The 24171-nt window shown below is 38.7% G+C and overlaps 1 protein-coding gene and 1 long non-coding RNA gene across 5 annotated transcripts in view; one reads left to right on the top strand and one right to left on the bottom strand.

Annotated features, from left to right (window-relative positions):
* NCAPG2 (non-SMC condensin II complex subunit G2) overlaps positions 1-23797 on the top strand; it is a 48535-nt gene extending 24738 nt beyond the window's left edge. For all 4 annotated transcript variants that reach the window (XM_087947808.1, XM_087947805.1, XM_026680923.2 and 1 more), the window contains 15 exons: positions 441-660; positions 1963-2066; positions 3519-3692; positions 4550-4620; positions 4807-4960; positions 5058-5228; positions 7154-7270; positions 7365-7508; positions 10170-10269; positions 12117-12304; positions 13974-14120; positions 16603-16706; positions 17855-17952; positions 22398-22491; positions 23573-23797. In XM_087947808.1, coding sequence (XP_087803934.1) covers positions 441-660; positions 1963-2066; positions 3519-3692; positions 4550-4620; positions 4807-4960; positions 5058-5228; positions 7154-7270; positions 7365-7508; positions 10170-10269; positions 12117-12304; positions 13974-14120; positions 16603-16706; positions 17855-17952; positions 22398-22491; positions 23573-23630 — 1944 coding nt within the window. In that variant the 3' untranslated portion in view covers positions 23631-23797. The remainder of the gene's footprint in view (positions 1-440; positions 661-1962; positions 2067-3518; positions 3693-4549; positions 4621-4806; positions 4961-5057; positions 5229-7153; positions 7271-7364; positions 7509-10169; positions 10270-12116; positions 12305-13973; positions 14121-16602; positions 16707-17854; positions 17953-22397; positions 22492-23572) is intronic.
* LOC148128765 (uncharacterized) lies at positions 7221-23620 on the bottom strand. Its single transcript, XR_015746049.1, has 3 exons — positions 23540-23620; positions 10176-10251; positions 7221-7371 (listed from the first exon to the last, which is right to left on the bottom strand). It is a non-coding gene; the product is annotated as an uncharacterized LOC148128765 (long non-coding RNA).
* Positions 23798-24171: the final 374 nt, after the last annotated feature.

The following is a 24171-nucleotide window of genomic DNA, read 5'->3' as shown; positions in this document are numbered from 1 at the left end:
CATGATTTACAACTGTAGCCAAAAAGGTAAAATCAGACACAACAATAACCTCACTTAGCTATTGAAATTCTGGTTCTAATTGTAGTCTAAGTCGAGAACTGCATATAGTATCAGCTCTAAGTTGGACATTGACATAATATTGCTATGATGTTCTGTCTACAAATGGCTAATCTAAAATCAATGAGTACAATGCAGGTAAAGGCAGGTAAACTGTCTTGATTCCTGAACAGTAAAAGACAAATTGATGTTGCAAAATGTAGGCTGCTTTTCAAGGAACAGGTTTGTAAAAATTTGTGGACAGAAGAGACAGTTTATGAACTTGTCTAAGAATGCAGGATCTTATATAATTATTCAGCAGGAAGTTCATCTGAAGGTACTTCACCTATCAAATTTAATCACAATAACTTTGTTTCTCTCCCATTCCCATCCTCTCCAATCAGTTTTGGAAAATTTGTCCTGTACAGCACCTCTTAACTCGCCTTGAGATTGATTCACGGCCTGTGTCACGGCGGCTAGTAAATCTTCTGATCAACTCATTCTTGCCCATCAGTCAACCAGAAGTGTGGTGTGAACGTTGTGTGACACTCATCCAAATGAATGCATCTGCAGCTAGAACATTCTATCAATACGCTCACGAATATGCTAGTCCAACCAATATAGGTAATTCTGTAGAAAGCAACCTTTGAGATGTTCACCTGGGATATGGAAGTATTGGTGTGTTACAGGTAGTTCTTGACTTGCGGCTGATTCCTTAGTGACCTAATGACTAGTTGTGACCTACTCTCCCCCTTTCTGTAGTCACATAACCACACTTCAGGCCCTTGTCAACATGTCCATATTTATGACCACATTTTATACGATAGTGTCAGCTTTGGAAGCCATATTAGCATCAGAAGCTTCCACGCTGCCACATTCTTGAGCCTGGGAAGATTGGGGGAGGGGGGTGTTATGGAGCGTATGTGGTTAGATATAATAGCATTCTTCTTTAAAGTCAAGGTCATGTTATTCCTGCACCTGGCTGTGTAGTGGTTGAAGGGATGTGCCAAGTTGGGATGGATGATGATTGGGGCATGTGATAGAATGATGGGTGCAGGGGATGGATTTATAATTTTTTACTTATTGGAGGGAAATCCAGAACTTTCAGATTCGGGATTTCCCAGATGTGCCAGTAAACCACCAATAAAAGGAAACTTGGAGGAAAAACTTGGAGTTTTTAAGGGGTTTTCTGGAACCCTGACAGATAGTTTTGCTGCAGAATCACGCCATAGAGAACAGTGGGCTTGCTCAACAACTATAATGTTCACTTAATTATCATGGTTTTGCATTTACCACCACAGAGTTTGCTTAATAACTGTCACAGAAACATTGAAAAATCATTAGCCATGTGACTGACCCATTTCATGACTCTTATGACTAATAGGCATGCTCCATCACGCTTGTGTGTTGAACACTTATATTTATATTTCCACACATTCACAAAGAATCCCTCTATTGCTTTTTTGTAAATGATCAAGGACAGTAATTGTTTCTGAAGAATTCTGGGCTAAACTGAATGCGTTGGGAAGAAAGAAGAACAAATTGATTGTAACGCATGCATAAAAGTTGCTAATTACTGGACAGGCATATTTTAAAATGAAAACAGTACTTAACTTTTCCTCAACATATTAGCTTTTGAGGGATAACTACAGTCCCATTTTAAATATTTTTTTCTGATGTGGTTTTAGGTTATACAGATGTGAACATGCTCAAAACTATTTACAAATTCTGGAAGTTCCTAATGAGAAAAACGGTTGATGAAATATTAATCTAAACAGCTGTATACATTTATTAAATTGCTTTTATTTATTTTGCTGAAGTGTACATATAGTACGCTACTTTTAAAATGAAGCAATATTTGGGCCAGTAGCTTTATGTCCACAGAGACACTTGTCGCAACTGAGATACTTTGCTCTTTAATTCTAGCTAAACTTATGCTTGCCATTCGGAATTGTTTGAACAAGTGTATCCAACAGCAATTAAAGGAATCCGAGAGTGGAGATGAGCACAGTGAGAAAGAAAACATGAGCGTAAGAACAATGTTTTCATTGAAAATGGTTTTATGACAGGTGGATTTGTGATGTTCTATGGATTAATACAGCTAGCATATTTTGCTGCTTTAGCTAATGAAAATATTTCTCAGCATTATAGTTTTCCATTTCAAAGAGGATCTTACATAAATTGTATTAAAGGGTTTGCTTAAATTTCAATCTGGCTTTGAGTGGGTAGTAACTTCATGAGTTGTGACATAGTGCATAATCTAGCAGGTTTGCCTATGAGCCATTATGTTATTTTGGGGGAATGTTAGTTAATAATTATAAATTTTTATGAATAAAAATTCCCAATCAACACTGCCTTTGGCAATCATGATAGCAAGCTGATGTAGGCTGTGCTTTTGATGTCAACCTACCTGTTCATTTACCTTCTAAAATATCAAGATGATATCTATCAGCAAGAAGGTGATGGTGTAAATTATATATTTTGTCTGATGTCACAAGTAAATTATATATCTTGTATGGTGATGACTTGTGACATCATCATACAAAATATATAATTCATACAAGATATATAATTCATTGCAGGTTTGTTAGAGATGGCAATGAACTGATTACTTCACACAGATCCATTAATGTATCCTTAAAATAAAGTTATTGGTGGTGCTTCTTGGTCTGCTTATTGTCTGGACTACTTTGTCCGGCCAATTCTGACATGAATCTTGCAACTCTCAAAATATGTAGGCAGTCCTAGACTTACAATCATTCATTTAGCGGCTGTTCAGAGTTACAGTGGCACTGAAAAAAATGATTGGTCCTCACACCTGTGATTGTAGCAACATCCCCACTGTCACGTGATCAAAATTTTCAGGCACTTGGCAACTGGCATGTAATTATGACAATTGCAGCATCCCACGTTAATGGGATCGCCATTTGTGACCTTCATAGCTAGCTCCCAACAAGCAGAGTAAATGAGGGAAGCCAGATTGGTTTAACTTTTGTAGGATTACTTAACGGCTACAGTGATTTGTTTAAAACTCTAGCAAAAAAAGGTAAAATTGGATGTAACTCACTGAACAATTACTGTTATCATTTACCTGTACAGAAATTCTGGCCCCAATTGGTCATAAGTTGAGGACTACCTGTATCTCTTCCCCTCTCACTTTTCAGACTAAAAAATTAGGGAGAGTCTCTTCTAAGATGCTTGATACTTCCCTGTCCTTCTGCAGACTTTATACTGCTTGTCAGACCATTGCCTCATCTACAGCTCTTCCTTCTGTTTCCCAAGATGATTTTCACATAACATTATATGGTCGTGACTCCCTTTTTTTTTTTTACTCCCCCTGGGAGCACCCCTAGGAGTACTGATTCTGCCTTAAATAATGCAAGTCTTAACATACACATTATTCCATTTTTAAAGTAACCTTAATTTGAGACGTATAATTTAAGAATGGCACCTCCTTAATTAAAATCTATTTTGCATTTCAGGTAACAGATAACTTATTTTCGGTTGATGACATACGTTCCATGGCCGGCTTGCTTGAAATTATTGTAATTCTCTGGAGGAGTATTCAGAAACCACTTGATGGCAATAAAGAAGCAAAAAATCGCATTGTTGAAAAGTTTGCTTCTGTGCTACCAACATATTTTAAAATATTTAAGGTAAATGTCAGAAAAAATTTATTTAATTTGTTCTTTACATGAGTATTATCCAACTGTGGTTGACAGTTGAGAACAAAATATCAAATAACATTACTAGTTTCGGATCCCACAATGTTTGTTCCCATGAGCTGGAGCAATCCATATATTGTCATTAAACACATGAGTTTAACTTAGCAGCACATTGCCAATATAATGGCCGGAATTGCAAAGGCTTAATGCCATTCACAAAAGAGATGAAACTATAAGAACTGTAGCATTTTCTAGGAAAATCTCTGACTAGGCCCAAGTTAAGGATTGGGATAGGGAGAAGCATAATTTTGAGATTGGGGAAAGGATAAGAAATTTTTGATCAGTGGGCAGGAATAAGGAAAATAATTCTGTCAGTGTTCTATGAACTCTGCTTATACCTCGTTGTAGATATCTCTTATTTGATACAGTAATTGCAATCTTCATCTACATTTGATAGATCTTATTCTAATTTAAGACATGAGAAATGTTTCAGCCCAGAGCTTTTATTATTAAAGGATCTAAAATGAGTAGGCTCTTTTTAAAATACAGGACTACTATAATTTTATGAAAATGCAATTATCCGGCTGCGAACATTTTCATCCAAATCGAATGTAACTTCCAATAGGGTTGTTAGTTTATGTTTGTGGCACAATCTAGACAGCCCAAATTATTGGGTAAGTGTTGCTGTATAAGAAGATGCTTTAATAAGTGTCAGGCTCACACTTACTGATGTACCTTTCTGAAAGCTTATTATGCTTTAAAATACAGGGATACAATTTAATGTACTCTCAATTCTTCTGCTTAACAAAGATTTATAATGGATTTTTGTATGTGTGTGCTTCTCATAGGATGATCGTTGTGTGTCTCCAATAATTATTCTGGCATCTTTCATCCCACCTACTGCTATTCCTACATTCAGGTATGGCTTATTATTTTGTAAAGCCAAAAATGTAGATCAAAAGCTTTTCTTTGAAAAGAGGGCTCTCAAGGTTTGATTAGTGGGAACGGAAATTCTATAGCTGAAAGGCTGGAAAGATTTTTTTGGGAGACAGGTTTTTCTCTTTGATCTAATTTAATGCATCACCTTTTCTCTACCGGTTGGTAGTTATGGTGTGATTTCAAAGCTGAAGAAAATGGAAAACGGCGTGATTGAAAAGAAGTATTCTATCCTGCTTGACTGTCTGTGTCGATGGGGAAAATTAGGAGATATCCTTGAATTAATCTGTGATTGGATCACGGCTGAGTCAAGGAATAGAGAGGTATGCTGTACAGATTTGTGCAGCTTCTGGAGTGGGTTGGTTTTATTGTTCTCTATTTCATGCTTACAAATGAAAGGATTTTATTCCCTGTTCTTAGACTAATAAGACTCAACGGCGAGTACAAATCCAAGAAACAGTTGAGTCCAAACCGGAACTGGCCCTTGATTATTTTGAATATTTACTGACTCATTCTATGAACCGACACTGCCTTTTGTCCCTCTCCAGAGAAAAATTGAATGAGCTTCTGAACGTTCTTGAATGCGGAAAGGTCAGCTCCACCATTATTATACAATTGTCTGAAGCAGTTCTAATGGATTCTCCTAATAATGCTTCCTTTACATGCAACTGATTTCTTCCTGGGTGTCCTTTATAGGTAGTCCTTGACTCATGAGCAGGACTGGGCCCAGAATTTCCATTGCTAAACAAGATGGTTGTTAAGTTTTTCCCCCCCATGGCTGTTGTGTGAACCGCTGCATTTGTTAAGTAAATCATGCAGCCACTAAGTGAATCGGGCCATCTCCCAATTGACTTCGTTGGTTAGAAGATGTCTAGGTTGCAAATGGTAATTGCACGGTTCTGGGATGCTTTGTAAATACATGCTGATTGCCAAGCACCCCAAATTTGATCACATGACAGTAGGGATCTGTGATGGTCATAAGTGTGAGGACATTTTATTTCCAGCACCTTTATCATTTCAGACGGTTCCTAAACAAATGATTATAAGTTGAGGAATATCTGTATTTGTCCCATAAGTGCTTAATAAAGTTTTAAGCAGTTTCTTCCAACAAATGAGGACCCAGATTGCTCGGGGCAATATGCTGGCTCTGTAAAACCGCTTAGAGAGGGCTCTAAAGCACTATAAAGCAATGTATAAGTCTAAATGCTATTGCTATTGCTAAATGTAGCAAACAGTCAATTGACTCAGGTGTGCTGTTCTTCCTAAAAAGGGCTATCTCCTTGCGCCCAGTATGCATGCCAAAATGGGGCAGTGCTGATTTAGATAACATTACCTGGCCATGTAGAACAGAGATCTCTGCATGATATGAGGGAATCTCATATCCATGCACATATCTTGTGTGCTGCTGGCTCCAGTCCAGTATCTGCCTTTACATAGGGACTAGAATGTGCTGACGTGAGAATAACCCCCAAATAAAATCTCTTCATGAAATGAACTCTTAAAACTCCACAGTGCATTAATATTGGATTGTTTATTGATCGTTGAACCGATTGGATGCTGGGTTGGATATTTATACCCAAGTCTGGTGTGAAATTTGTTTTCTGCTTTAGGATGACTCTAAAGTTGCTGTGGGTGGACATGATACTGAGAGGTATAAAAAATCCTGTACGGGCAGAACATTTTCCTCTTAGATAGGGCTCAGTCATTATTTTTTCCCCGCTCTTTTTAAAAATGTGGCGGGAAGCGCAAAAATTTGGGGGAGGCAGAAGAAACCTCCATTTCAGAAGCAAACTTGGTAGACTGACCTTTTGCATCAATGGCACTGAACTGGCTACGTCCTACAAAACCATCAATTAGAAGGAGAGCAGTCTGTGCAACTAACTTCCAGTTTTCTTTATTATTAAATGTGCAGCTACTCTGCTGCTTTTAAAAACAGTCAAGCCCTATTGCAATTAGGGAACTAGAGAATATAAAGCATAACACCGAGGTCATTGCAGTTAAAATAAAAAGCAAAAATTAAGATCAACCCCCATCAAATATGATCCCAGCATTATAGCAATAGCACTTAGACTTATATACCGTTTTACAGTGCTTTACAGCTCTTTACAGAGTCAGCCTATTGCCCCCAACAATCTGGGTCCTCATTTTACCCACCTCGGAAGGATGGAAGGCTGAGTCAACCTGGAGCCTGGTGGGATTTGAAGTGCCAAATCTCAGGCAGTTGACAGTCAGCAGAAGTAGCCTGCAGTACTGCACTCTAACCACTGCACCACCGAGGCTCTTATTATATACTTTTAATTATTGGAATACTGGACGTTTATGTTTCAAAAAACAATATAAAACATTTCAAAATAAATAGAACATCTACAAATTTGAACGAAACGGGAAAGATATCAATATTTCAAACCACCTAACCATAGTGGGATTTTTTATTTTTTTTTAAAAAGAATTTAAATGTTTAACGATATAATTTAGTTTAATATTAAACATGAAATATTTCTTCTCCCAATTTGTAGGATGCGCTAGATTCTTATATTCGAGAGGGCAGCCCAGAATATTGTGGTTTTTATCAAGCAACGGCAGTGAGAGCCCTTAGCCTTTACTGTAGATTCAGTATACATCTTTTACATCAGGTATTGTAAATCAAAGAGCTCTGTCCATTTGAGTAGAATGAATATTGAATCCTGCAACTCCATTGTAGCTGGATATGTTTCTTTCTCTTAACAGTTTGTCTCTGAAAAACAGAATTATCTGTCAGCTTTGGAAAAGATAGGGACCTGGATAGAAAACAGCATTCTGCCTCATTTTTTGTTAGAGGAAGAAGAGGGTTATTTGAAGCCATCCAGTGAAATCTCTCAACTGGTGATTCAGGTATTCTGTTTGTGTGTGTGTGTGTATTGGTTTCCTATTTAGCATGCTCCTTATATCTATATATATAAAAGTGAAATACCACTTGCGCATCATCACAAAATCTCCAGAACCATAAAGCCTACAAACTTGAAATTTGGCATGTATTCTAGGTGCTCACTAAGAAAGGATTTTTCGAAATGACCATCAGAACATTAGTATTTCATATATTATTAACACGCTCTGATGCTAAGGAGTTCTACTCTCCCTCCCCACCTGAAAAGAAATCTGTTCCAAATGCAAAACACAAGCAGAGGAGAGAAGCTTCAGTTTTAGTTTCACAGCACCAAGCAGCTTTAGTACAGAACAGTTGAGCTAAGCCTTGCTGTCCCCTTGCTCACACAGCAAATACTGTTTCAGTTTCCAAACAGCCTTCAACTCTCACACACTGACAGGAAGCTAGCCAGATGAATACCGATGGATGCTGATAGGCAGAGGCACAATCCCCCCCCCTTATTTTCCTCCCCCAAAACTAAGCCCGATCACATAATTTCGTAGCGAAGCACGAGTATAGAGCTAGTATAGTGATATATTATTTATTAGATTTTTATCCTGCCTTTATTACTTTATAAGTTACTCAAGGCAGTGAACTTACATAATATTCCTTCCTCTTCCTATTTTTCCCTCCAACAACAACCCTGTGAGATAAGCTGCACCCAGCTAGACAAGCTGGCTTTAATTGTTTGTGAGTAATCTGTCTGACTCAGTGTAGACATCACTCCCATCATAAACTGTATTAAATTTAGAGTAACCCAAAACATTGTTTGTTTTCCCAGTTCAGAGGCAACCGAGGATTTAGAACTACTTCTGCATTTTAGTTTTCCATCTGATCAGAAACACATTATTTTATTTTATTCATTGTATTTACATTACAGTTTTCTTCCAGGAGTTCAACCTTGTTCACTTCTCCCTCCTTTCATTTCATTCTTTAACAGTCCTGTGCAATCAACCAGGTAGGGCGATTGTGACTGGCGCATACATTGAACGTGATAACAAGGCTGGGGCATCCTTTGTTCTTCACTGTGTTCTCTGTATGTGATCACCTGGGGTGTGTGCCTGTGGAAAGCTGGTTTCAAGCTTACGGAATCGTTTGTCAGAATTGATTTTAGATACCTTGATAATGTTCCCTCCCAGTTTTCTTTTCTTTTCTTTTCAAGCTAATGATTTCTAGGCTTCTGTTCTTTCCTTGCATAGATCATTTCGGTTGCTCTGGTTTGACATTCCAGCTCTTTTAAATCCCTTTCTCAGACATGACAATTAGAACTCTTCACATTACTCGCAGGGTTGATGTACCACAAATTTGTATGAAGAAATTACAAAGTTGATGTATTTATTTTCAATCCCGTCAAATTTCCTAGCATGGAATTTGCCTTTTTCACAGGTAGTCCTAGACTTACAATCAATCATTTAGCAACCACTTAAAGTTAATGCAGACCTTCAAAAATGGATGTTTGATCCGAGTTGGAAATTTCAATAGTTGGGTGGGGGGCATTGGCACTTGACTGCACTTTATACGCCCATCAATATGACCGCAATAATGGCCATTTGCAGTGTCCCACAGTCACGTGACTACATTTTATGGCTGTCACCTCTGGTTTTCGATGAAACTGCACCTACAGAGAACCATTGGTTTGTTTAATAATGACAGCATTCACTTAATGACCATAGTGTTCATTTTACAACCGTCACATTGATCTAATGACTGCTGCAAAAAGACATAAAATCGATTTAGTCATGTAATTGTCCCATTTTATGGCCATATTGACTTTCGACTAATGGGCAAACTTCATTATGGTTGTAAATCGAGGACCGTCTCTATACTCGGTCGACACTTTCACTGTGGCTGGCCAGACCCCATTTGTGTAAATGGGAAATTAGAGTCTTTTCTCCCATGTACATATCTTTAATTCAATTAACTTTGTCCTTTGGTTGACTCTCCATCCATTTTAAAGAGATTATTATGGAGGTTTTCTGATTCTTGTTTTTCACCACTCTGAATAGTGTGATATTATTTGCAGGCTTAACTAGCTATGGAAGAGTTGCAGTGCTTATGAACTTAAAAATCAAGGTCTTTTATGACTGTTTAGAATTAAGTGAAGAATTTGTTCTCATGGATTTACCTTTACAGAGAAAAAAAAATCTATTTTGTTCCTACTCTTTGTTTTTTGCATTTTAACCAATTAACAGTTCATAAAATGAGGGATCCTCTTATCTCATGGTCTCTAAGTTAGCCCAAAAGCTTTTGATGAGAAACTTTATAAAAAGTATTTGAAAACCCATCTATCTACATGGTCACCTTTATACATACACTTACAGACACACTTAAAAAAAAATCACCTTAAAAAAACTATGTTTTTTTCCCTCTTGCAAAATCCATATTGTTTTTCCTTCAGCAGGGCTGGTATAACATTAAGAAACTGGGATTTCTAAAAATAAATCTGATGAAAGCATTTAAATCACTTTTAGTATTTTCTACTTTATTGAGAACTAGTAACTTTTGTTTCTTAATAAATCACCTGAAAAAAATGACCCAATCTTAGCTGTTCTATTTTAGAAGTATAAAAAAAGTAAGTTTTTGTTGGTTTATAAATGTAAAACATACCTGTTTTTTGTTTTTGTATTTAGACTTACCTAGCAGTATGCAAAGATCTTATAGCTGTTGGACTTGGTGATTTCGAATTTCAAGCTAGTTTTCTGAACTTGGCATCTAGGATCATATACAGAAGTATGATTTATATATATATATCTATATATACATATTGTATTTTTCCCCCTTTCTATACAATTGTATGAAATTTATACTGCCTAACAGATAGTAAAGACTGATGTTGTCTTACCCCAAAACTATTAGGATAGTATAAGATCAGTGACAGACATCACAATCTATAAATGTAGTAACAGATAACAAAATTCTCAAACTTATATGATATAGATTTATCAGCCTTTACTGCTAGTGTGCTTTCCCGTGTGTTTTTTGGAATATTTAATCTTCAAGGCAGTACTTAGACCACTAAAAGGCTAGCTTTTTAAAGTCAAACATGGCATACAGCATATGATATGTATGAAAAATAATATCCTGTTTCTCCAACAATACGGCCTCCCCCAATAGGAAGTCCCAGCATGTTTTATAGGCATGAAATGAAATTAAGCCCCTCCCCCCAAATTAAGGCCTATATTAAAACATGCGAAATGGGGGGGAATGGTGGGGGGGGGCTTGCCGTTAGGAAGTACTTTTGTTGCACACCCGGATATGGTGCTGCCTGCATTGACCCCGATACGAAGTGCCCCACCAACGCCGAGGTCAACATCCAAGCCGTCGCCGCCCGCCTGAAGATGCAAGGGGGGGGGGAATTAAGTCACCCCCGAAAAGACGGCCTAGCCATTTTTTCGGGGCTTAAAAAAAAATAAGACCCAGCCTTATTATATGAGAAACACGGTATGATGAAATGTAACTGAAGTGTTGCTGTTTTCTTAAGAGATTCCGGGTTCTATCCATTATTTTGTAACTGTCTCTTTATTGAAACAATACAAATTCAACAACTTCCAGGAATTAATAAATTCATTGCCCTCCTCCTAGTGGACCCTCTAGATATATGAGTTTCAAATTCAGAATTTGAAACATCAAGACTGATGCTGAGAATTCTGGAAGTTGAAAACAGTTGAAAAGTGTCCATATTGGGGAAAACTCTAACAATATATTTGGAATGGAATAACTAAGTTTACTGTCTGCTATATATCTTACTTCTTCATAGAATGGAAAGTAGACTCTTCCAACCTTACATTTCATAGAATATAAGATTGGAAGATTATTTGGAAATCATTTAGTGCAGGGGTCTTCAACCTTGGCAACATAAAGACTTGTGGACTTCAATCTCCCAGAGCTGGCTGAGGAACTCTGGGGGTTGAAGTCTACAGGCCTTGAAGTTACCAAGGTTGGAGACCCCTGATTTAATGTACTCCTCACACTGTCCAGGAATCCATACTGTGGCATCCATGACAAGTGTCGTATTTGAACATATTCAGCAGAGGAGAGTTTACTGCCTCCCAAGACAAGCTGCTCCACTTTTGAGCAGCTCATGGGATTTATTTCCTGACTCCCAACCAAAACTTATTTCTCTGTCATTTTAACCCATTGTTTCTATAACAATTCTGAGGACCCAGATTGTTGGGGGCAATATGCTGACTCTGCAAAGCTCTGTGAAGCTGTATATAAGTGTAACTGCTATTGCTATTCTGAACAGTTCTACTCCACCTTCAGGTAGCTCCTAGTCTTTTCCTCATTAAGCCTGCTCCATGTGTCTTGATAATATTTTTCTTCCTGGTTGTTTATCACCTTCTTTCCTCTCCCAGGGATCCCCTCCAGTGTGTTCAACATTTCCCCAAAGCATAAATTTAATAAATAAAACAAATAAATAAAAATAGGGTTTGCAGAGATAAATGGAAGGGGTGGTCTAATCAGTGCTGAATAGGCAGATTCAATTTCTTTTTCTGATCCAGACACTACACTTTTGAAGATACAACCTTAGAGTGTGCTTTCTGTTTTCCATGTTTTGTTTTGTTTTGTTTTGTTAGGAAAAGGCTACGTTTTAACTCCAATGTTGCTTTCTATCCTGAGAGAGATTGTTAAAGCTTCCTTAGCCTGTGACATCGTCAACACTGATTGTATGACAGAACTTCTAAATAATGTTCAGAAAATGTTCCAGAAAATTCTAGAGTCTATGGCGGTTAGGCTCAGAAGTCGAGAAGAAGAAGGGATCCAGGTACCGATTGCATCTGAACTTGGCCATATTTGTATTCCCCTTCTCTTCCCCCCCGCCCTCCCCCACTCCCCTGGTTTGAATTTTTCTATTTCAACAATTGTTCTTAGTTTTAATAATCAATCCCGTTCTGATTCTTGTTTATAAAAGAAAGAATTCTGCAGCCGTAATTGAGAGAAATGGTCCTCCACCGTAGCTCCAGACTTTTAAGTTTTGCTTTGAACATTTCTCGTATATTTCAGACTGTCTCTTCCTTTTAAAATACCAAAATGCAATTACTTTCTAACCAACTCATATTAGCAAAGGTGTTCAGTTTTCTAATGAAAAAACTGACATTGGGTGACATTTTGTGACAGAACTAAAATCGCTCAGAACTTGGTGGTGTTTTAAGTGGGAGCTTTGACAAGTCCACATGAAGATCATTATACAATCCCACACTTTCTGAGATAACACTTACCCTTGCTTTATTTTTTTTAGTTTTCTTTGAAAATCATTTTGTAAAAAGGCCAGTAATAGGCAGGGTAGGAATGTAAAAAAAAAACCCAAACCCTTTAAGTTTCAGAGATGATAGGATAACTTTTCATAGATGATAACATTGGTTTGAGAAATAAAATTATTGCTTCTTAAAGGGACAGCACATGCACAAGATGCCATGATAGGACTTTCAATTGTTTTATTAGATAATTGTGCTACATAGTTTCTTTAATGTCATCTTTTATTGTCTCTGCTACCTGCCTTTCATATTTCCAATTCGTTGTAAGGCTATTAAGTTCTTTTCTCAGCCTCAGTTTTTTTTTTTTTCAGATTATAAAGATTCATGACTGTTTCTTCTTGAGCCTTTTAATACCTCTTTATATTGAAAAATAATTCTATAAAATGATTGCCCCTGGACTCTGATATTGATTTTAGCCTCCTTTAAATAGCCCTGGGAGAATTGGAATGTTTGGTTGTTTCTTTTGAAGTTTGTGCTGTAGTGACATAAGGGAAAGTAGATACAGGTAGCCCTCAATTAATGACCAATTGTTTAACGGCTATATACAGAGTTATAACCGTCTTGGAAAGAGTGCATTATGGCCGATAAAACATCTCCAGCCATCTTAAATATTGCACTCTCCCTACCCCATTCCAGCAGTTATATGACTGCATTTCAGGCACTTGGCAATCGGCTCATATTTACAACTGGTTGCAATGTCCTGCAATCATGTGATTGCGATTTGCAGGAGGTGTTGCTAATTTCCAGGAAAATTACCTATTTGGGAGAATTGATATGGACTTACGATCACCATTAAAACAATAATAAAGCTGAGAGTCATGTGGATGTCTCCACTTAAAACTGTCACAACATAGCACCGAAATTCCAGTTCCAACTGTGGTTGTAAATTGAGAAATACAAATACTATTAATGTGTCCATATAAAAAGCTTAGACAGATGCTAGATTTGCCTGGTCCCTTCAGAGTAGAGAGACCTATTTCTATATGAAAATAGAAGTATTTTACTGCAGTTTTTTAGGAAAGAATCAGAAAATAATGCAGCCTTTAAACTAAAAACTTTTCTGGAAGCCTTGTATGTTTTAATCTGCGTAGTTGTGCATTTTTGTCTCAGCTTCTTTAAAAGACATATAGGTATCATATAGGCTTGTTGACTATAAAACTGATTTTTCCGCCCCCACAGTTAATTCACTCGGCTCAAGAGCATCTTGGAGAAATTGTACACGTAGTCCAGTCCTGCGTGTTGATTTTTCCAGTGGTTTATCAAGGAATTATTTCTTCTCTTTTGGCCGCAGTAGTGGTTGAGATAAATTACAGCTTGAAAAAAAAGGTAACATGTTTTGCTTTACTATTCTGGCAGATATGCTGTGTGTGCATCTAAGAATGGGTTTAAGCCAGTGCTTCTCGACCTTTGTAGTTTGAAGATGTGTGTGCTCTCAGAAGGCTGGCTGAGGAATTGGGGGAGTTGACATCCTCATAATTTCAAGGTTCCAGTGAGAAACATTCGTCTAAGCAAATATTCAAGGGTTTATCAGCTGTGATGGAGATCAGACCTCTTGAGGTTCACTAGTATAACTATATCATGTGCCTTCTTTGAGTCATAATTAAAAATAATCAGGGGGAGACAACATCATAGTGACATAATTTGCATATTGTGCTATAATGTACAGTGGTGCCTTATTACTTTATTACTTGTCAAATTTAGCCTCAGTGCACATTGAGGCAAAAATGTTGTCCCGGTACCTGTCATTTATTTGGTACTGGACACACTGTGAGAGAAAGAGGGGGATGGCCACAAGGAAAGGACAGGAAGTTGGCTATGCCGGGGAGGTCAATGCAAAAGGAAGTGGGGGGTGGCCAAGAGGGGTGGGCAGGAAGTCAGTCATGCTGGGGAGGTCACTGACATAGGAAAAGGGACAGACATAAAGTCCTTCCCGGCCGAAACCAAAGTTCACGTGGTAAGTCCTATGGTTTGTTTGGTACTTGTCATTTTTGGTACTTGTTGCCCCTTCTGGAATCAATTAATGAGAAGTTCTAGGGTACCACTGTGCTTTGTTTGGTCTTAGCTTGTTATAAGAACCCATACCATAGGGTTATGAGGTACGTTTTATGGCTTGCTGTAATGTGTGAATTTAGCAATTGATCTTGCTGGATATGAAAGCCAAACAAGCAACAACTAAGTTGCTATGGTGGCTGGAGAACTTTGGGACTTGAAGTCCACATTTCTTAAAATCACTATGGTGAGAACTATTCCTTATTCACACAGAATCTCAGGCAATGTCTTTCAGGCAAGGTCTTTTCAGTATGGAATATGTGGGGAGAGAATGCCCAGGAGTGGCTAGAAATGGAAATAATTCCCATCATGTCAAGTTAGTTCAATGTTGGTATATCTTTTGGGCTTGGCATGTTAAAAATTCAGAAAAGGCCTACCTTGACTCACTGTGTCACACACACACTCCACCATAGACAAAAGAGGCCTCTTGACTGCCTATCTGGACTCTCATCTCCTGGACCAATAGCTAACCTTTTTGATGTCATGTGCGCATGCACACGTGTGCCTGCACCCATAATGGAATGTGTGCGTGACCCCCCCCCCACATGCACGTGCGACCCCCCCTGCATGCACAGCTTACCCCTGCGTGCCCCGCAGATGCGCATGTGTTTCTCCCATGCGGCCCTCCCGCGCATGAGCAGCAGATACCTGACAATCAACTGGCAGAAGGCACACATGCATACACAGTAGATCTGTTCCGGGTGATGGCTTGGGTGGCACAGGTTCGTCATCACGGTCCTAGACTCGACTCTCCTCCTCTCCCAACCTCCAAAAGTTAAATAGAGGGGTCTCTGGAGGCTCAGAAAATCGCATGAGAATGCTCATGTGATTTTCAGATGCCTTGGAGCAGAGGCCCCTAACTGGTACTGACTCATGGCCAGTTAGGAAACAGGCCACGCAAGCAGTGGGCAAGTGAGTGAAGCTTCATCTGCCCATACGTAGGATCTAGGTTGAGTGCAAAACCATCCCTTCCTAGTTCATGGAAGACAATTTTTATCCTGAAACCAGTCCCTGTTTTCAGAAGGGAGACTGTATCAGAGCAAGGTCCTCTTGCGTGGCTTCTAGACTCTAGCTAATGCTGTGTTTGCCAAGATAGTGTAGTTTTGAAAGCCTTTTCTAAAACACATTCTGCCTTCATATCTCCTCATACATCACTTCTCAGGTTTCCAAATTTTTTTTAAGAGCTGTAACCATCAGAGGAGAACACTGTAATTCCCCTTAGTCCAGTTTTTGGTGACCAATTGTTCATGACTAATTTTCCCATGTTCTTCTTTTGTTATACTTGTGTTTTGGTCTGTGACCGCAAATAAAATATTATTATTATAAATTTCTGTACCTGTAGAAATGAGGGCTCTCAAATTCTAAAATGGCCCTTATTGGATGCACGTCTGTTAAAAAAACAAAAACTTCACTAAATATTTTGGAATTGATCCTGATGGTGTGAAGGGGCTGAGCAGAAAATGGTTGGCTCTAACCCCTTTTCCCCCAAGCCTCAAGACTAACAGGTGCTGAGCTGTCAGTCAAGCTTTTAGCCTTCAAAGGGGGCTGATGTTACATGCCTTCCAGAAAGCACAATTGCAGCTTTGCTGCTGTTATTTCTTTTCCCACAGGATTATTTGCCTGTCTTCTCCTCCTTCCAGACTGTAGCTCTTTCAAGGATCATAAAAGACTAAGGACAGTAATATCAAATGCCAATTGTTGTTCTATTTATTGCCTTCTGATTTTCTAGAAGCACTTCTTCATATTTCTTTTGTTTTAGGTATCACATGCAGAAGAACTAATAAAACCTAAAACATTCTTAGATCTCCCACCACTTTCAAGTGTTTTAATGACGATTGTGAATAAATCAGGAAATGTGCTTAGGTAAGGTCTTTTATAGGTGGGGATTCTTGATCCAATTTTTCCCGTTTTCCCACAGTATTGTTTCTGTTCTCAATAGGCATGCTAGCATTGACCAACTTATATGCAGTTCTGATTTTGAGTTGGATTTTTATTTTTATTTTATTTTTTTGAACTACTGAAAATATTCTACAGAACTGGAATTTCATAATTTCAGTCTACTAATCTTTCTTAAAATAAGAGCTGCAGTTTAGTAGTAGTTTATACTGAAGATTCATTAAATGCTATTAAAACAACAGATTTTAAACATTCAAGCATCTTTATTACATTTAACACTGAAATAATTAGTATTTCTGAGTATTACTATAGAGCAATGTCTGAGGCAAATTGATTTTACAAAAACCTACATCTGTTATATAACTACTCTGGAATATAAGATGTTGATAACATTAACAAGTTTTTAGATTATCTGTGATGCTATTCCAGCCAATTAGGTTATGCTCCAAAGCTGAGCGCTGTGGTTAGGCTAGTTGGAATATAACAACCTCTCCCTCCCTCCTATCTATCTATCTATCTATCTATCTATCTATCTATCTATCTATCTATCTATCTATCTATCTATCTATCTATCATCTATCTATTATAACAGGGTGTTTTTTTTAACTGAAAGGATGTTGCAAAATTGCTTCTAAAGCATCAGTGCAGCTAAATAAATATGGAATGCTATTTCCTGCATCTGAATATAGCTTATGATTTCTGGAGACTTGCTGATTTTGTGATTCTCAATTCCAGAACCCCCTTACTTTTTCAAAAGCATAAATTAAATTCTAGAAATAAAATGTCTTCTATTTTGTTCCATTCCCCTCTTTCAAATTTGTTAGAAGCAGCAGCAGCAGTAGAGATTGTGAAAGGGAGAGGATAATGGCTTAAATGCTAAGGGTGGAAGCAATATCTTTTGAGGAAGAAATGTGCTTCAGAAAGCTGCTGATTACAGCAATATGAGAGCTAATAGAAGGAAATTTCTAGAATCTGAGTCTAACAGTCTTATGAAGACTTCATAAAAGGTTATAAAATTTAAACATTCTGCAAGGTCATGAATTCATACTTTGTTAATCTGTCTTAAATTTCTGTATAGCTCATGTTTTTGTATATTTCATGCATATTTTATTCAGGTCTTTTCTGAATGAATTATTGGAATACATTGAATCTGAAGAATGTGAAGGAATTATTAGCCTTACCACTAGTGTGTACATTATTGCTTTAATTAAAGGTGAGTAATAGCCCCATCTCTCTAATCCAATGGAGTTGTACAAGCTTAATTCCAGTTTCTAGATTTCCAAAGTGCTTTTGGTGGTTCAGGGTGAAGGAATTGAAGTGATTACTTTTTGCTTCGCTTCAGGGAAAACCACGAAACTTCACTAGGCTGTATATAGGGTCAGTAGCATTTGTTTTAAATACCGTGTTTCCCCAAAAATATGACTATCCCGAAAGTAAGTCCTAGTTTGATTTTTATATGTGTGCCAAATATAAGCCCTACCTCCCCCCCCACAAGTGCTAATTAAGACCCCGCCCACTCCAGGGTGCATGGGTAAAAATTAAGCTAGGGTTGGGATGGGGGTGGTAGAGCTGCCTTACTACTTACCTTCGGACAGTTGCAGCCAGGCCTTGCATACCCCGACACCTGCCTTGCTGGCCCATTTCTTCTGCAGCTGGGAAGGCTTTCCTGAAGGCCTCTGCAGCCGATAACGGAGCTCCAGATTGATCCGGGGCTCTGTTATCGGCTGTGGAGGCCTTCAGAAAAGCCTTGCCGGCTGCAGAAGAAGTTCCATGGCGACGGTGCAAATGAGGTGAGTCCATGGACGACATTCCTCCAAAATAAAACCTGGTGCCTTTTTTTGGGTGGCAAAAAAACCCCACATGGTATTATTTTCAGGGAAACATGGTAGTATACCTTCAGGTGAAATAATGAGATTTGCTACATATACCAACTTATTCAGCACAATAAACACTTAAGTGGACTGGGAAATGCTGTGGAAAGATTAGGCACATACTCTTTTTTAAAAAGTATATTAAAATATTGGTATAATCATTGATGAACAATGAAATGAGCCTTCAGTCTTCAGAAACACAGGTGAAACTCGAAAAATTAGAATATCGTGCAAAAGTTCATTTATTTCAGTAATGCAACTTAAAAGGTGAACCTAATACACTGCTCAAAAAAATAAAGGGAACACAAAAATAAGACATCCTAGATCTGAATGAATGAAATATTCTTCTTAAATACTTTGTTCATTACATAGTTGAATGTGCTGACAACAAAATCACACAAAAATTATCAATGGAAATCAAATTTAGTAACCCATGGAGATCTGGATTTGGAGTTACACTCAAAATTAGTGGAAAAAAACACTACAAGCTGATCCAACTTTGATGTAATGTCCTTAAAACAAGTCAAAATGAGGCTCAGTAGTGTGTGTGGCCTCCACGTGCCTCCCTACAATGCCTGGGCATGCTCCTGATGAGATGGCGGATGGTCTCCTGAGGGATCTCCTCCCACACCTGGACTAAAGCATCCCCCAACTCCTGGACAATCTGGTGCAACGTGGCATTGGTGGATGGAGCAAGATATGATGTCCCAGATGTGCTCAGTTGGATTCAGTCCTGGGGAACGGGTGGGCCAGTCCATAGCATCAATGCCTTCGTCTTGCAGGAAATGCTGACACACTCTAGCCATATGAGGTCTAGCATTGTCTTGCATTAGGAGGAACCCAGGGCCAACTGCACCAGCATATGGTCTCACAAGGGGTCTGAGGATCTCATCTCGGTATGTAATGGCAGTCAGGCTACCTCTGGCGAGCACATGGAGGGCTGTGCGGACCCCTAAAGAAATGCCACCCCACACCATTACTGACCCACTGCCAAACCTGTCATGCTGGAGGATGTTGCAGGCAGCAGAACATTCTCCACGGCGTCTCCAGACCTTGTCACGTCTGTCACATGTGCTCAGTGTGAACCTGCTTTCATCTGTGAAGAGCACAGGGCACCAGTGGCGAATTTGCCAATCTTGGTGTTCTCTGGCAAATGCCAAACGTCCTGCATGATGTTGGGCTGTAAGCACAACCCCCACCTGTGGACCTCAGGCCCTCATACCACCCTCATGAAGTCTGTTTCTGACCGTTTGAGCAACCCATGCACATTTGTGGCCTGCTGGAGGTCATTTTGCAGGGCTCTGGCGGTGCTCCTCCTGTCCCTCCTTGCACAAAGGCGGAGGTAGCAGTCCTGATGCTGGGTTGTTGCCCTCCTACGACCTTCTCCACGTCTCCTGATGTACTGGCCTGTCTCCTGGTAGCGTCTCCATGCTCTGGACACTACACTGACAGACACAGCAAACCTTCTTGCCACAGCTCGCATTGATGTGCCATCCTGGATGAGCTGCACTACCTGAGCCACTTGTGTGGGTTGTCCGTCTCATGCTACCACTAGATTGAAAGCACCGCCAGCATTCAAAAGTGACCAAACCATCAGCCAGAAAGCATAGGAACTGAGAAGTGGTCTGTGGTCACCACCTGCAGAACCACTCCTTTATTGGGGATGTCTTGCTAATTGCCTATGCTTTTCACCTGTTGTCTATTCCATTTGCACAACAGCATGTGAAATTGATTGTCAATCAGTGTTGCTACCTAAATGGACAGTTTGATTTCACAGAAGTGTGATTGACTTGGAGTTACATTGTGTTGTTTAAGTGTTCCCTTTATTTTTTTGAGCAGTATATATGAGATAGACTCATTACATGCAAAGCAAGATAGTTCAAGCCGTGATGTGTCATAGTTGAGATGATTATGGCTTACAGCTCATGAAAACCCCAAATCCACAATCTCAGAAAATTAGAATATTGTGAAAAGGTTCAATTTTCTAGGCTCAAAGTGTCCCACTCTAATCAGCTAATTAAGCCATAACACCTGAGCCTTTAAATGGTCTCTCAGTCTGGTTCAGTAGGAATCACAATCATGGGAAAGACTGCTGACTTGACAGTTGTGCAGAAAACCACCATTGACACCCTCCATAAGGAGAGAAAGCCTCAAAAGGTAATTGCAAAAGAAGTTGGATGTTCCCAAAGTGCTGTATCAAAGCACATTAATAGAAAGTTATGTGGAAGGGAAAAGTGTGGAAGAAAAGGTGCACAAGCAGGCAGGGATGACCGCAGCCTGGAGAGGATTGTCAGGAAAAGGCCATTCAAAAGTGATGGGGACTTTCACAAGGACTGGACTGAGGCTGGAGTCAGTGCATCAAGAGCCACCACACACAGACGGATCCTGGACATGGGCTTCAAATGTCGTATTCCTCTTGTCAAGCCGCTCCTGAACAACAGACAACATCAGAAGCATCTTACCTGGGCTAAAGAAAAACAGAACTAGTCTGTTGCTCAGTGGTCCAAAGTCCTCTTTTCTGGTGAGAACAACTTTTGCATCTCATTTGGAAACCAAGGACCCAGAGTCTGGAGGAAGAATGGAGAGGCACACACTGCAAGATGTGTGAAGTTTCCACAGTCTGTGTTGATTTGGGGAACCATGTCATCTGCTGGTGTTGGTCCACTGTGCTTCATTAAGTTCAGGGTCAATGCAGCCGTCTACCAGGAGATTTTGGAGCACTTTATTTTCCAACAGGACTTGGCACCTGCCCACACTGCCAAAAGCACCAAAACCTGGTTCAATGACCATGGGATTACTGTGCTTGATTGGCCAGCAAACTCGCCTGACCTGAACCCCATAGAGAATCTATGGGGCATTGCAAGAGAAAGATGAGAGACATGAGACCGAACAATGCAGAAGAGCTGAAGGCCGCTAATGAAGCATCCTGGTCTTTCATAACACCTCAGCAGTGCCACAGGCTGTTAGCTTCCATGCCACGCCACATTGAGGCAGTAATTGCTGCAAAAGGGGCCCAAACCAAGTACTGAGTACTTATACTTTTCAGAGGTCCGATATTGTTCTATGTACAATCCTTGTTTTATTGATTGCATGTAATTTTCTGAGATTGTGGATTTGGGATTTTCATGAGCTGTAAACCATAATCATCTCAAATATGACAAATCACGGCTTGAACTATCTTGCTTTGCATGTAATGAGTCTATCTCATATTAGTTTCACCTTTTAAGTTGCATTACTGAAATAAATGAACTTTTTCACGATATTCTAATTTGATTTTCACCTGTGTAGGTAATCCTTGATTTATGACTGCAATAGAATATGCAATTTCAGTCTTACGCTCTGATGGTTGTACAGTGGGTCACCATGTGACCATACAAATGCAGCAGTCATTAAGTGAACATTATGGTTGTAAAGTGAACTCATTGTTCATTATAGGGTGATTTTTGCTGGAAACTGGAAGTAATAGGAGGAGGAGGAGGAAGTATTGTGTATGTTTGCTGTCCTGGTTAATTATACTGTGAAGTAAAAAAGATGGGGTAAAAAATTAATTAATTAATGCTGGTTTCCAGCAAAAATATCAATTTCAATCACATGAGTGTGGATTGCTGCAAATGGCATAAAAGCAGACAAGTCATAACCAGTTGTAAGTTGAGGACTACCAGTGATAGGTTTAGAACATGTTATTTGAGAAGAAGAGAAATCTTAATTTGCTGCAATAGAGAACAAATATATTTCTCTTTTCCAATAAGACTCAAAAGTCTTCAACATAATCACGTATTTTTGACAGGTAATCAAAAACCTTCCTATATAAAGGCCATTGCAGCTATTCTTCAGAAAAAAATAACAATGTACAGCGAAATTACCAAGGAAGACCTGGAAAGGTAATTTCAAGGGATTTTATATCTTTAAAAAGTTCTGTTTATTTGTGCTGGGGGTAATGCATGGTTTCTGGACTATTAAAACGATGCAGTATTGTTAATAGCTTAATATCATTGGTTTTAGGTGCAATAATAACAATTGAATTATTTTGAATTCAGTTATCTTTTTTGAAGAATAAGAAATGAATGTTTTGAAATGCATTTTCTGAATCTAAATTGGTAGATTAGTACTGGGTTTTCACCTAGAAGCTGAGCAACGTCTATGATTAATTTCATGTGAAGCATACACCTCTTTTTGTTGCATTAGAGAAGAAGAAAGAAATTTCTTTTCATCATGTTAAACCACAGTTCAGCATGGTAACTCAGAATAGTTAATGAGCTGGTTAATACAAATCACAAGCCAGCAGTCCCAAATCTGAGCTTTTTCTACATTTATGAACTCCTGAGTCTCAAGTAATGGCTATGTTAAATGGAGAATTCTGCAGTTCTGCTCCACAAGTTGGGAAGGCCAGGTTAATGTGTCATGTTCTTCTACTTTGATTTAATTGGATTATCAAAGCTTAAAGCTGCAAATCAAGTCACAATGACTGAGCCAATCGGGAATGTTTTTAAGAATCCTTGCTTAGATTTGTGAGCTTGGCCACTATTTCATTGTTATGGGAAATTTGAAATCCCTTGGCAACCTTGGATCCATCAAAGTCAACCAGACAAATGCCAATAAAGAGTTCCCATTCTAGTCCAGTCCAGTCCAATTTTAGAGGCTGCTTTATGCTAACTATTACATACAGACACTATATTTATCTGGAGATGCAGTGTGAAGTAGGTTTTTGGAGAGAGTTTCTACTTATGGCATACACACAACTCCCATCTCTTTACGAAGTTTTTTTTTGCCTGTTCTTGTAAATGGATGAGAGCATTAAGCAAACAGGAACATTAAGTCATAGACCTAGTGTTAATAATGGAGTCATAAAATAATTAATTTTTGGTGATATTTCAGTATCACACGTTATTACAGCTAATGAAAAATAAGTGTGCTTACTATCATTCGTACCTTATACAGTTGTTCACTATTCTTATTTTTCAGACTGCTCTGTAAAGCTGCTTTGGGCATTGTGAATGAAATGCTAGGTCCTAGATCATAGAAACAAGAGAATGGGAAGCAAGATCTTCTTAAAAAGGAACTACATGCCTTATAGTGTTGTGTCTCAAGTAAAATAGAACATTGTTTAACTGTTGTTTTTTTTAATATTTTTGTTGTAGGTTAAAAAAACCATTGTGGTTCAAAAAATTAATTTTATAAAAAATTACCGTATTTGCCGGCGTATAAGACGACTGGGCGTATAAGACGACCCCCCAACATTTCCACTCAAAATATAGAGTTTGTTATATACTCGCCGTATAAGACTACCCCTCTTCCACACACCTTCCACTTTTGCACTTTTTTTTTTTTTGACGCACTTTTCTGCTTTGGACAATTTTGAAATGAGCTAATCCAATTTTGAACCAAGAATATGCAAATAGCTATGGAGTTTAGAAATGAGTTTTAAAAATATTTTTCATTGCTTACCATTAAGCGTAAAATATGTTGTAAATAAAATGAGAACACAGGAAACATTCTCTTCTCAATACAGCTGATCTCTCTCTCTCTCTCTCTCTCTCTCTCTCTCACACACACACACACAC

Source organism: Notechis scutatus, chromosome Z (assembly GCF_049901735.1).
Source record: "Notechis scutatus isolate UNSWTSFEM ecotype Mainland chromosome Z, rNotScu1.2, whole genome shotgun sequence".
NCBI lineage: Eukaryota > Metazoa > Chordata > Lepidosauria > Squamata > Elapidae > Notechis > Notechis scutatus.
This window is presented reverse-complemented; position numbering and strand designations above follow the sequence as displayed.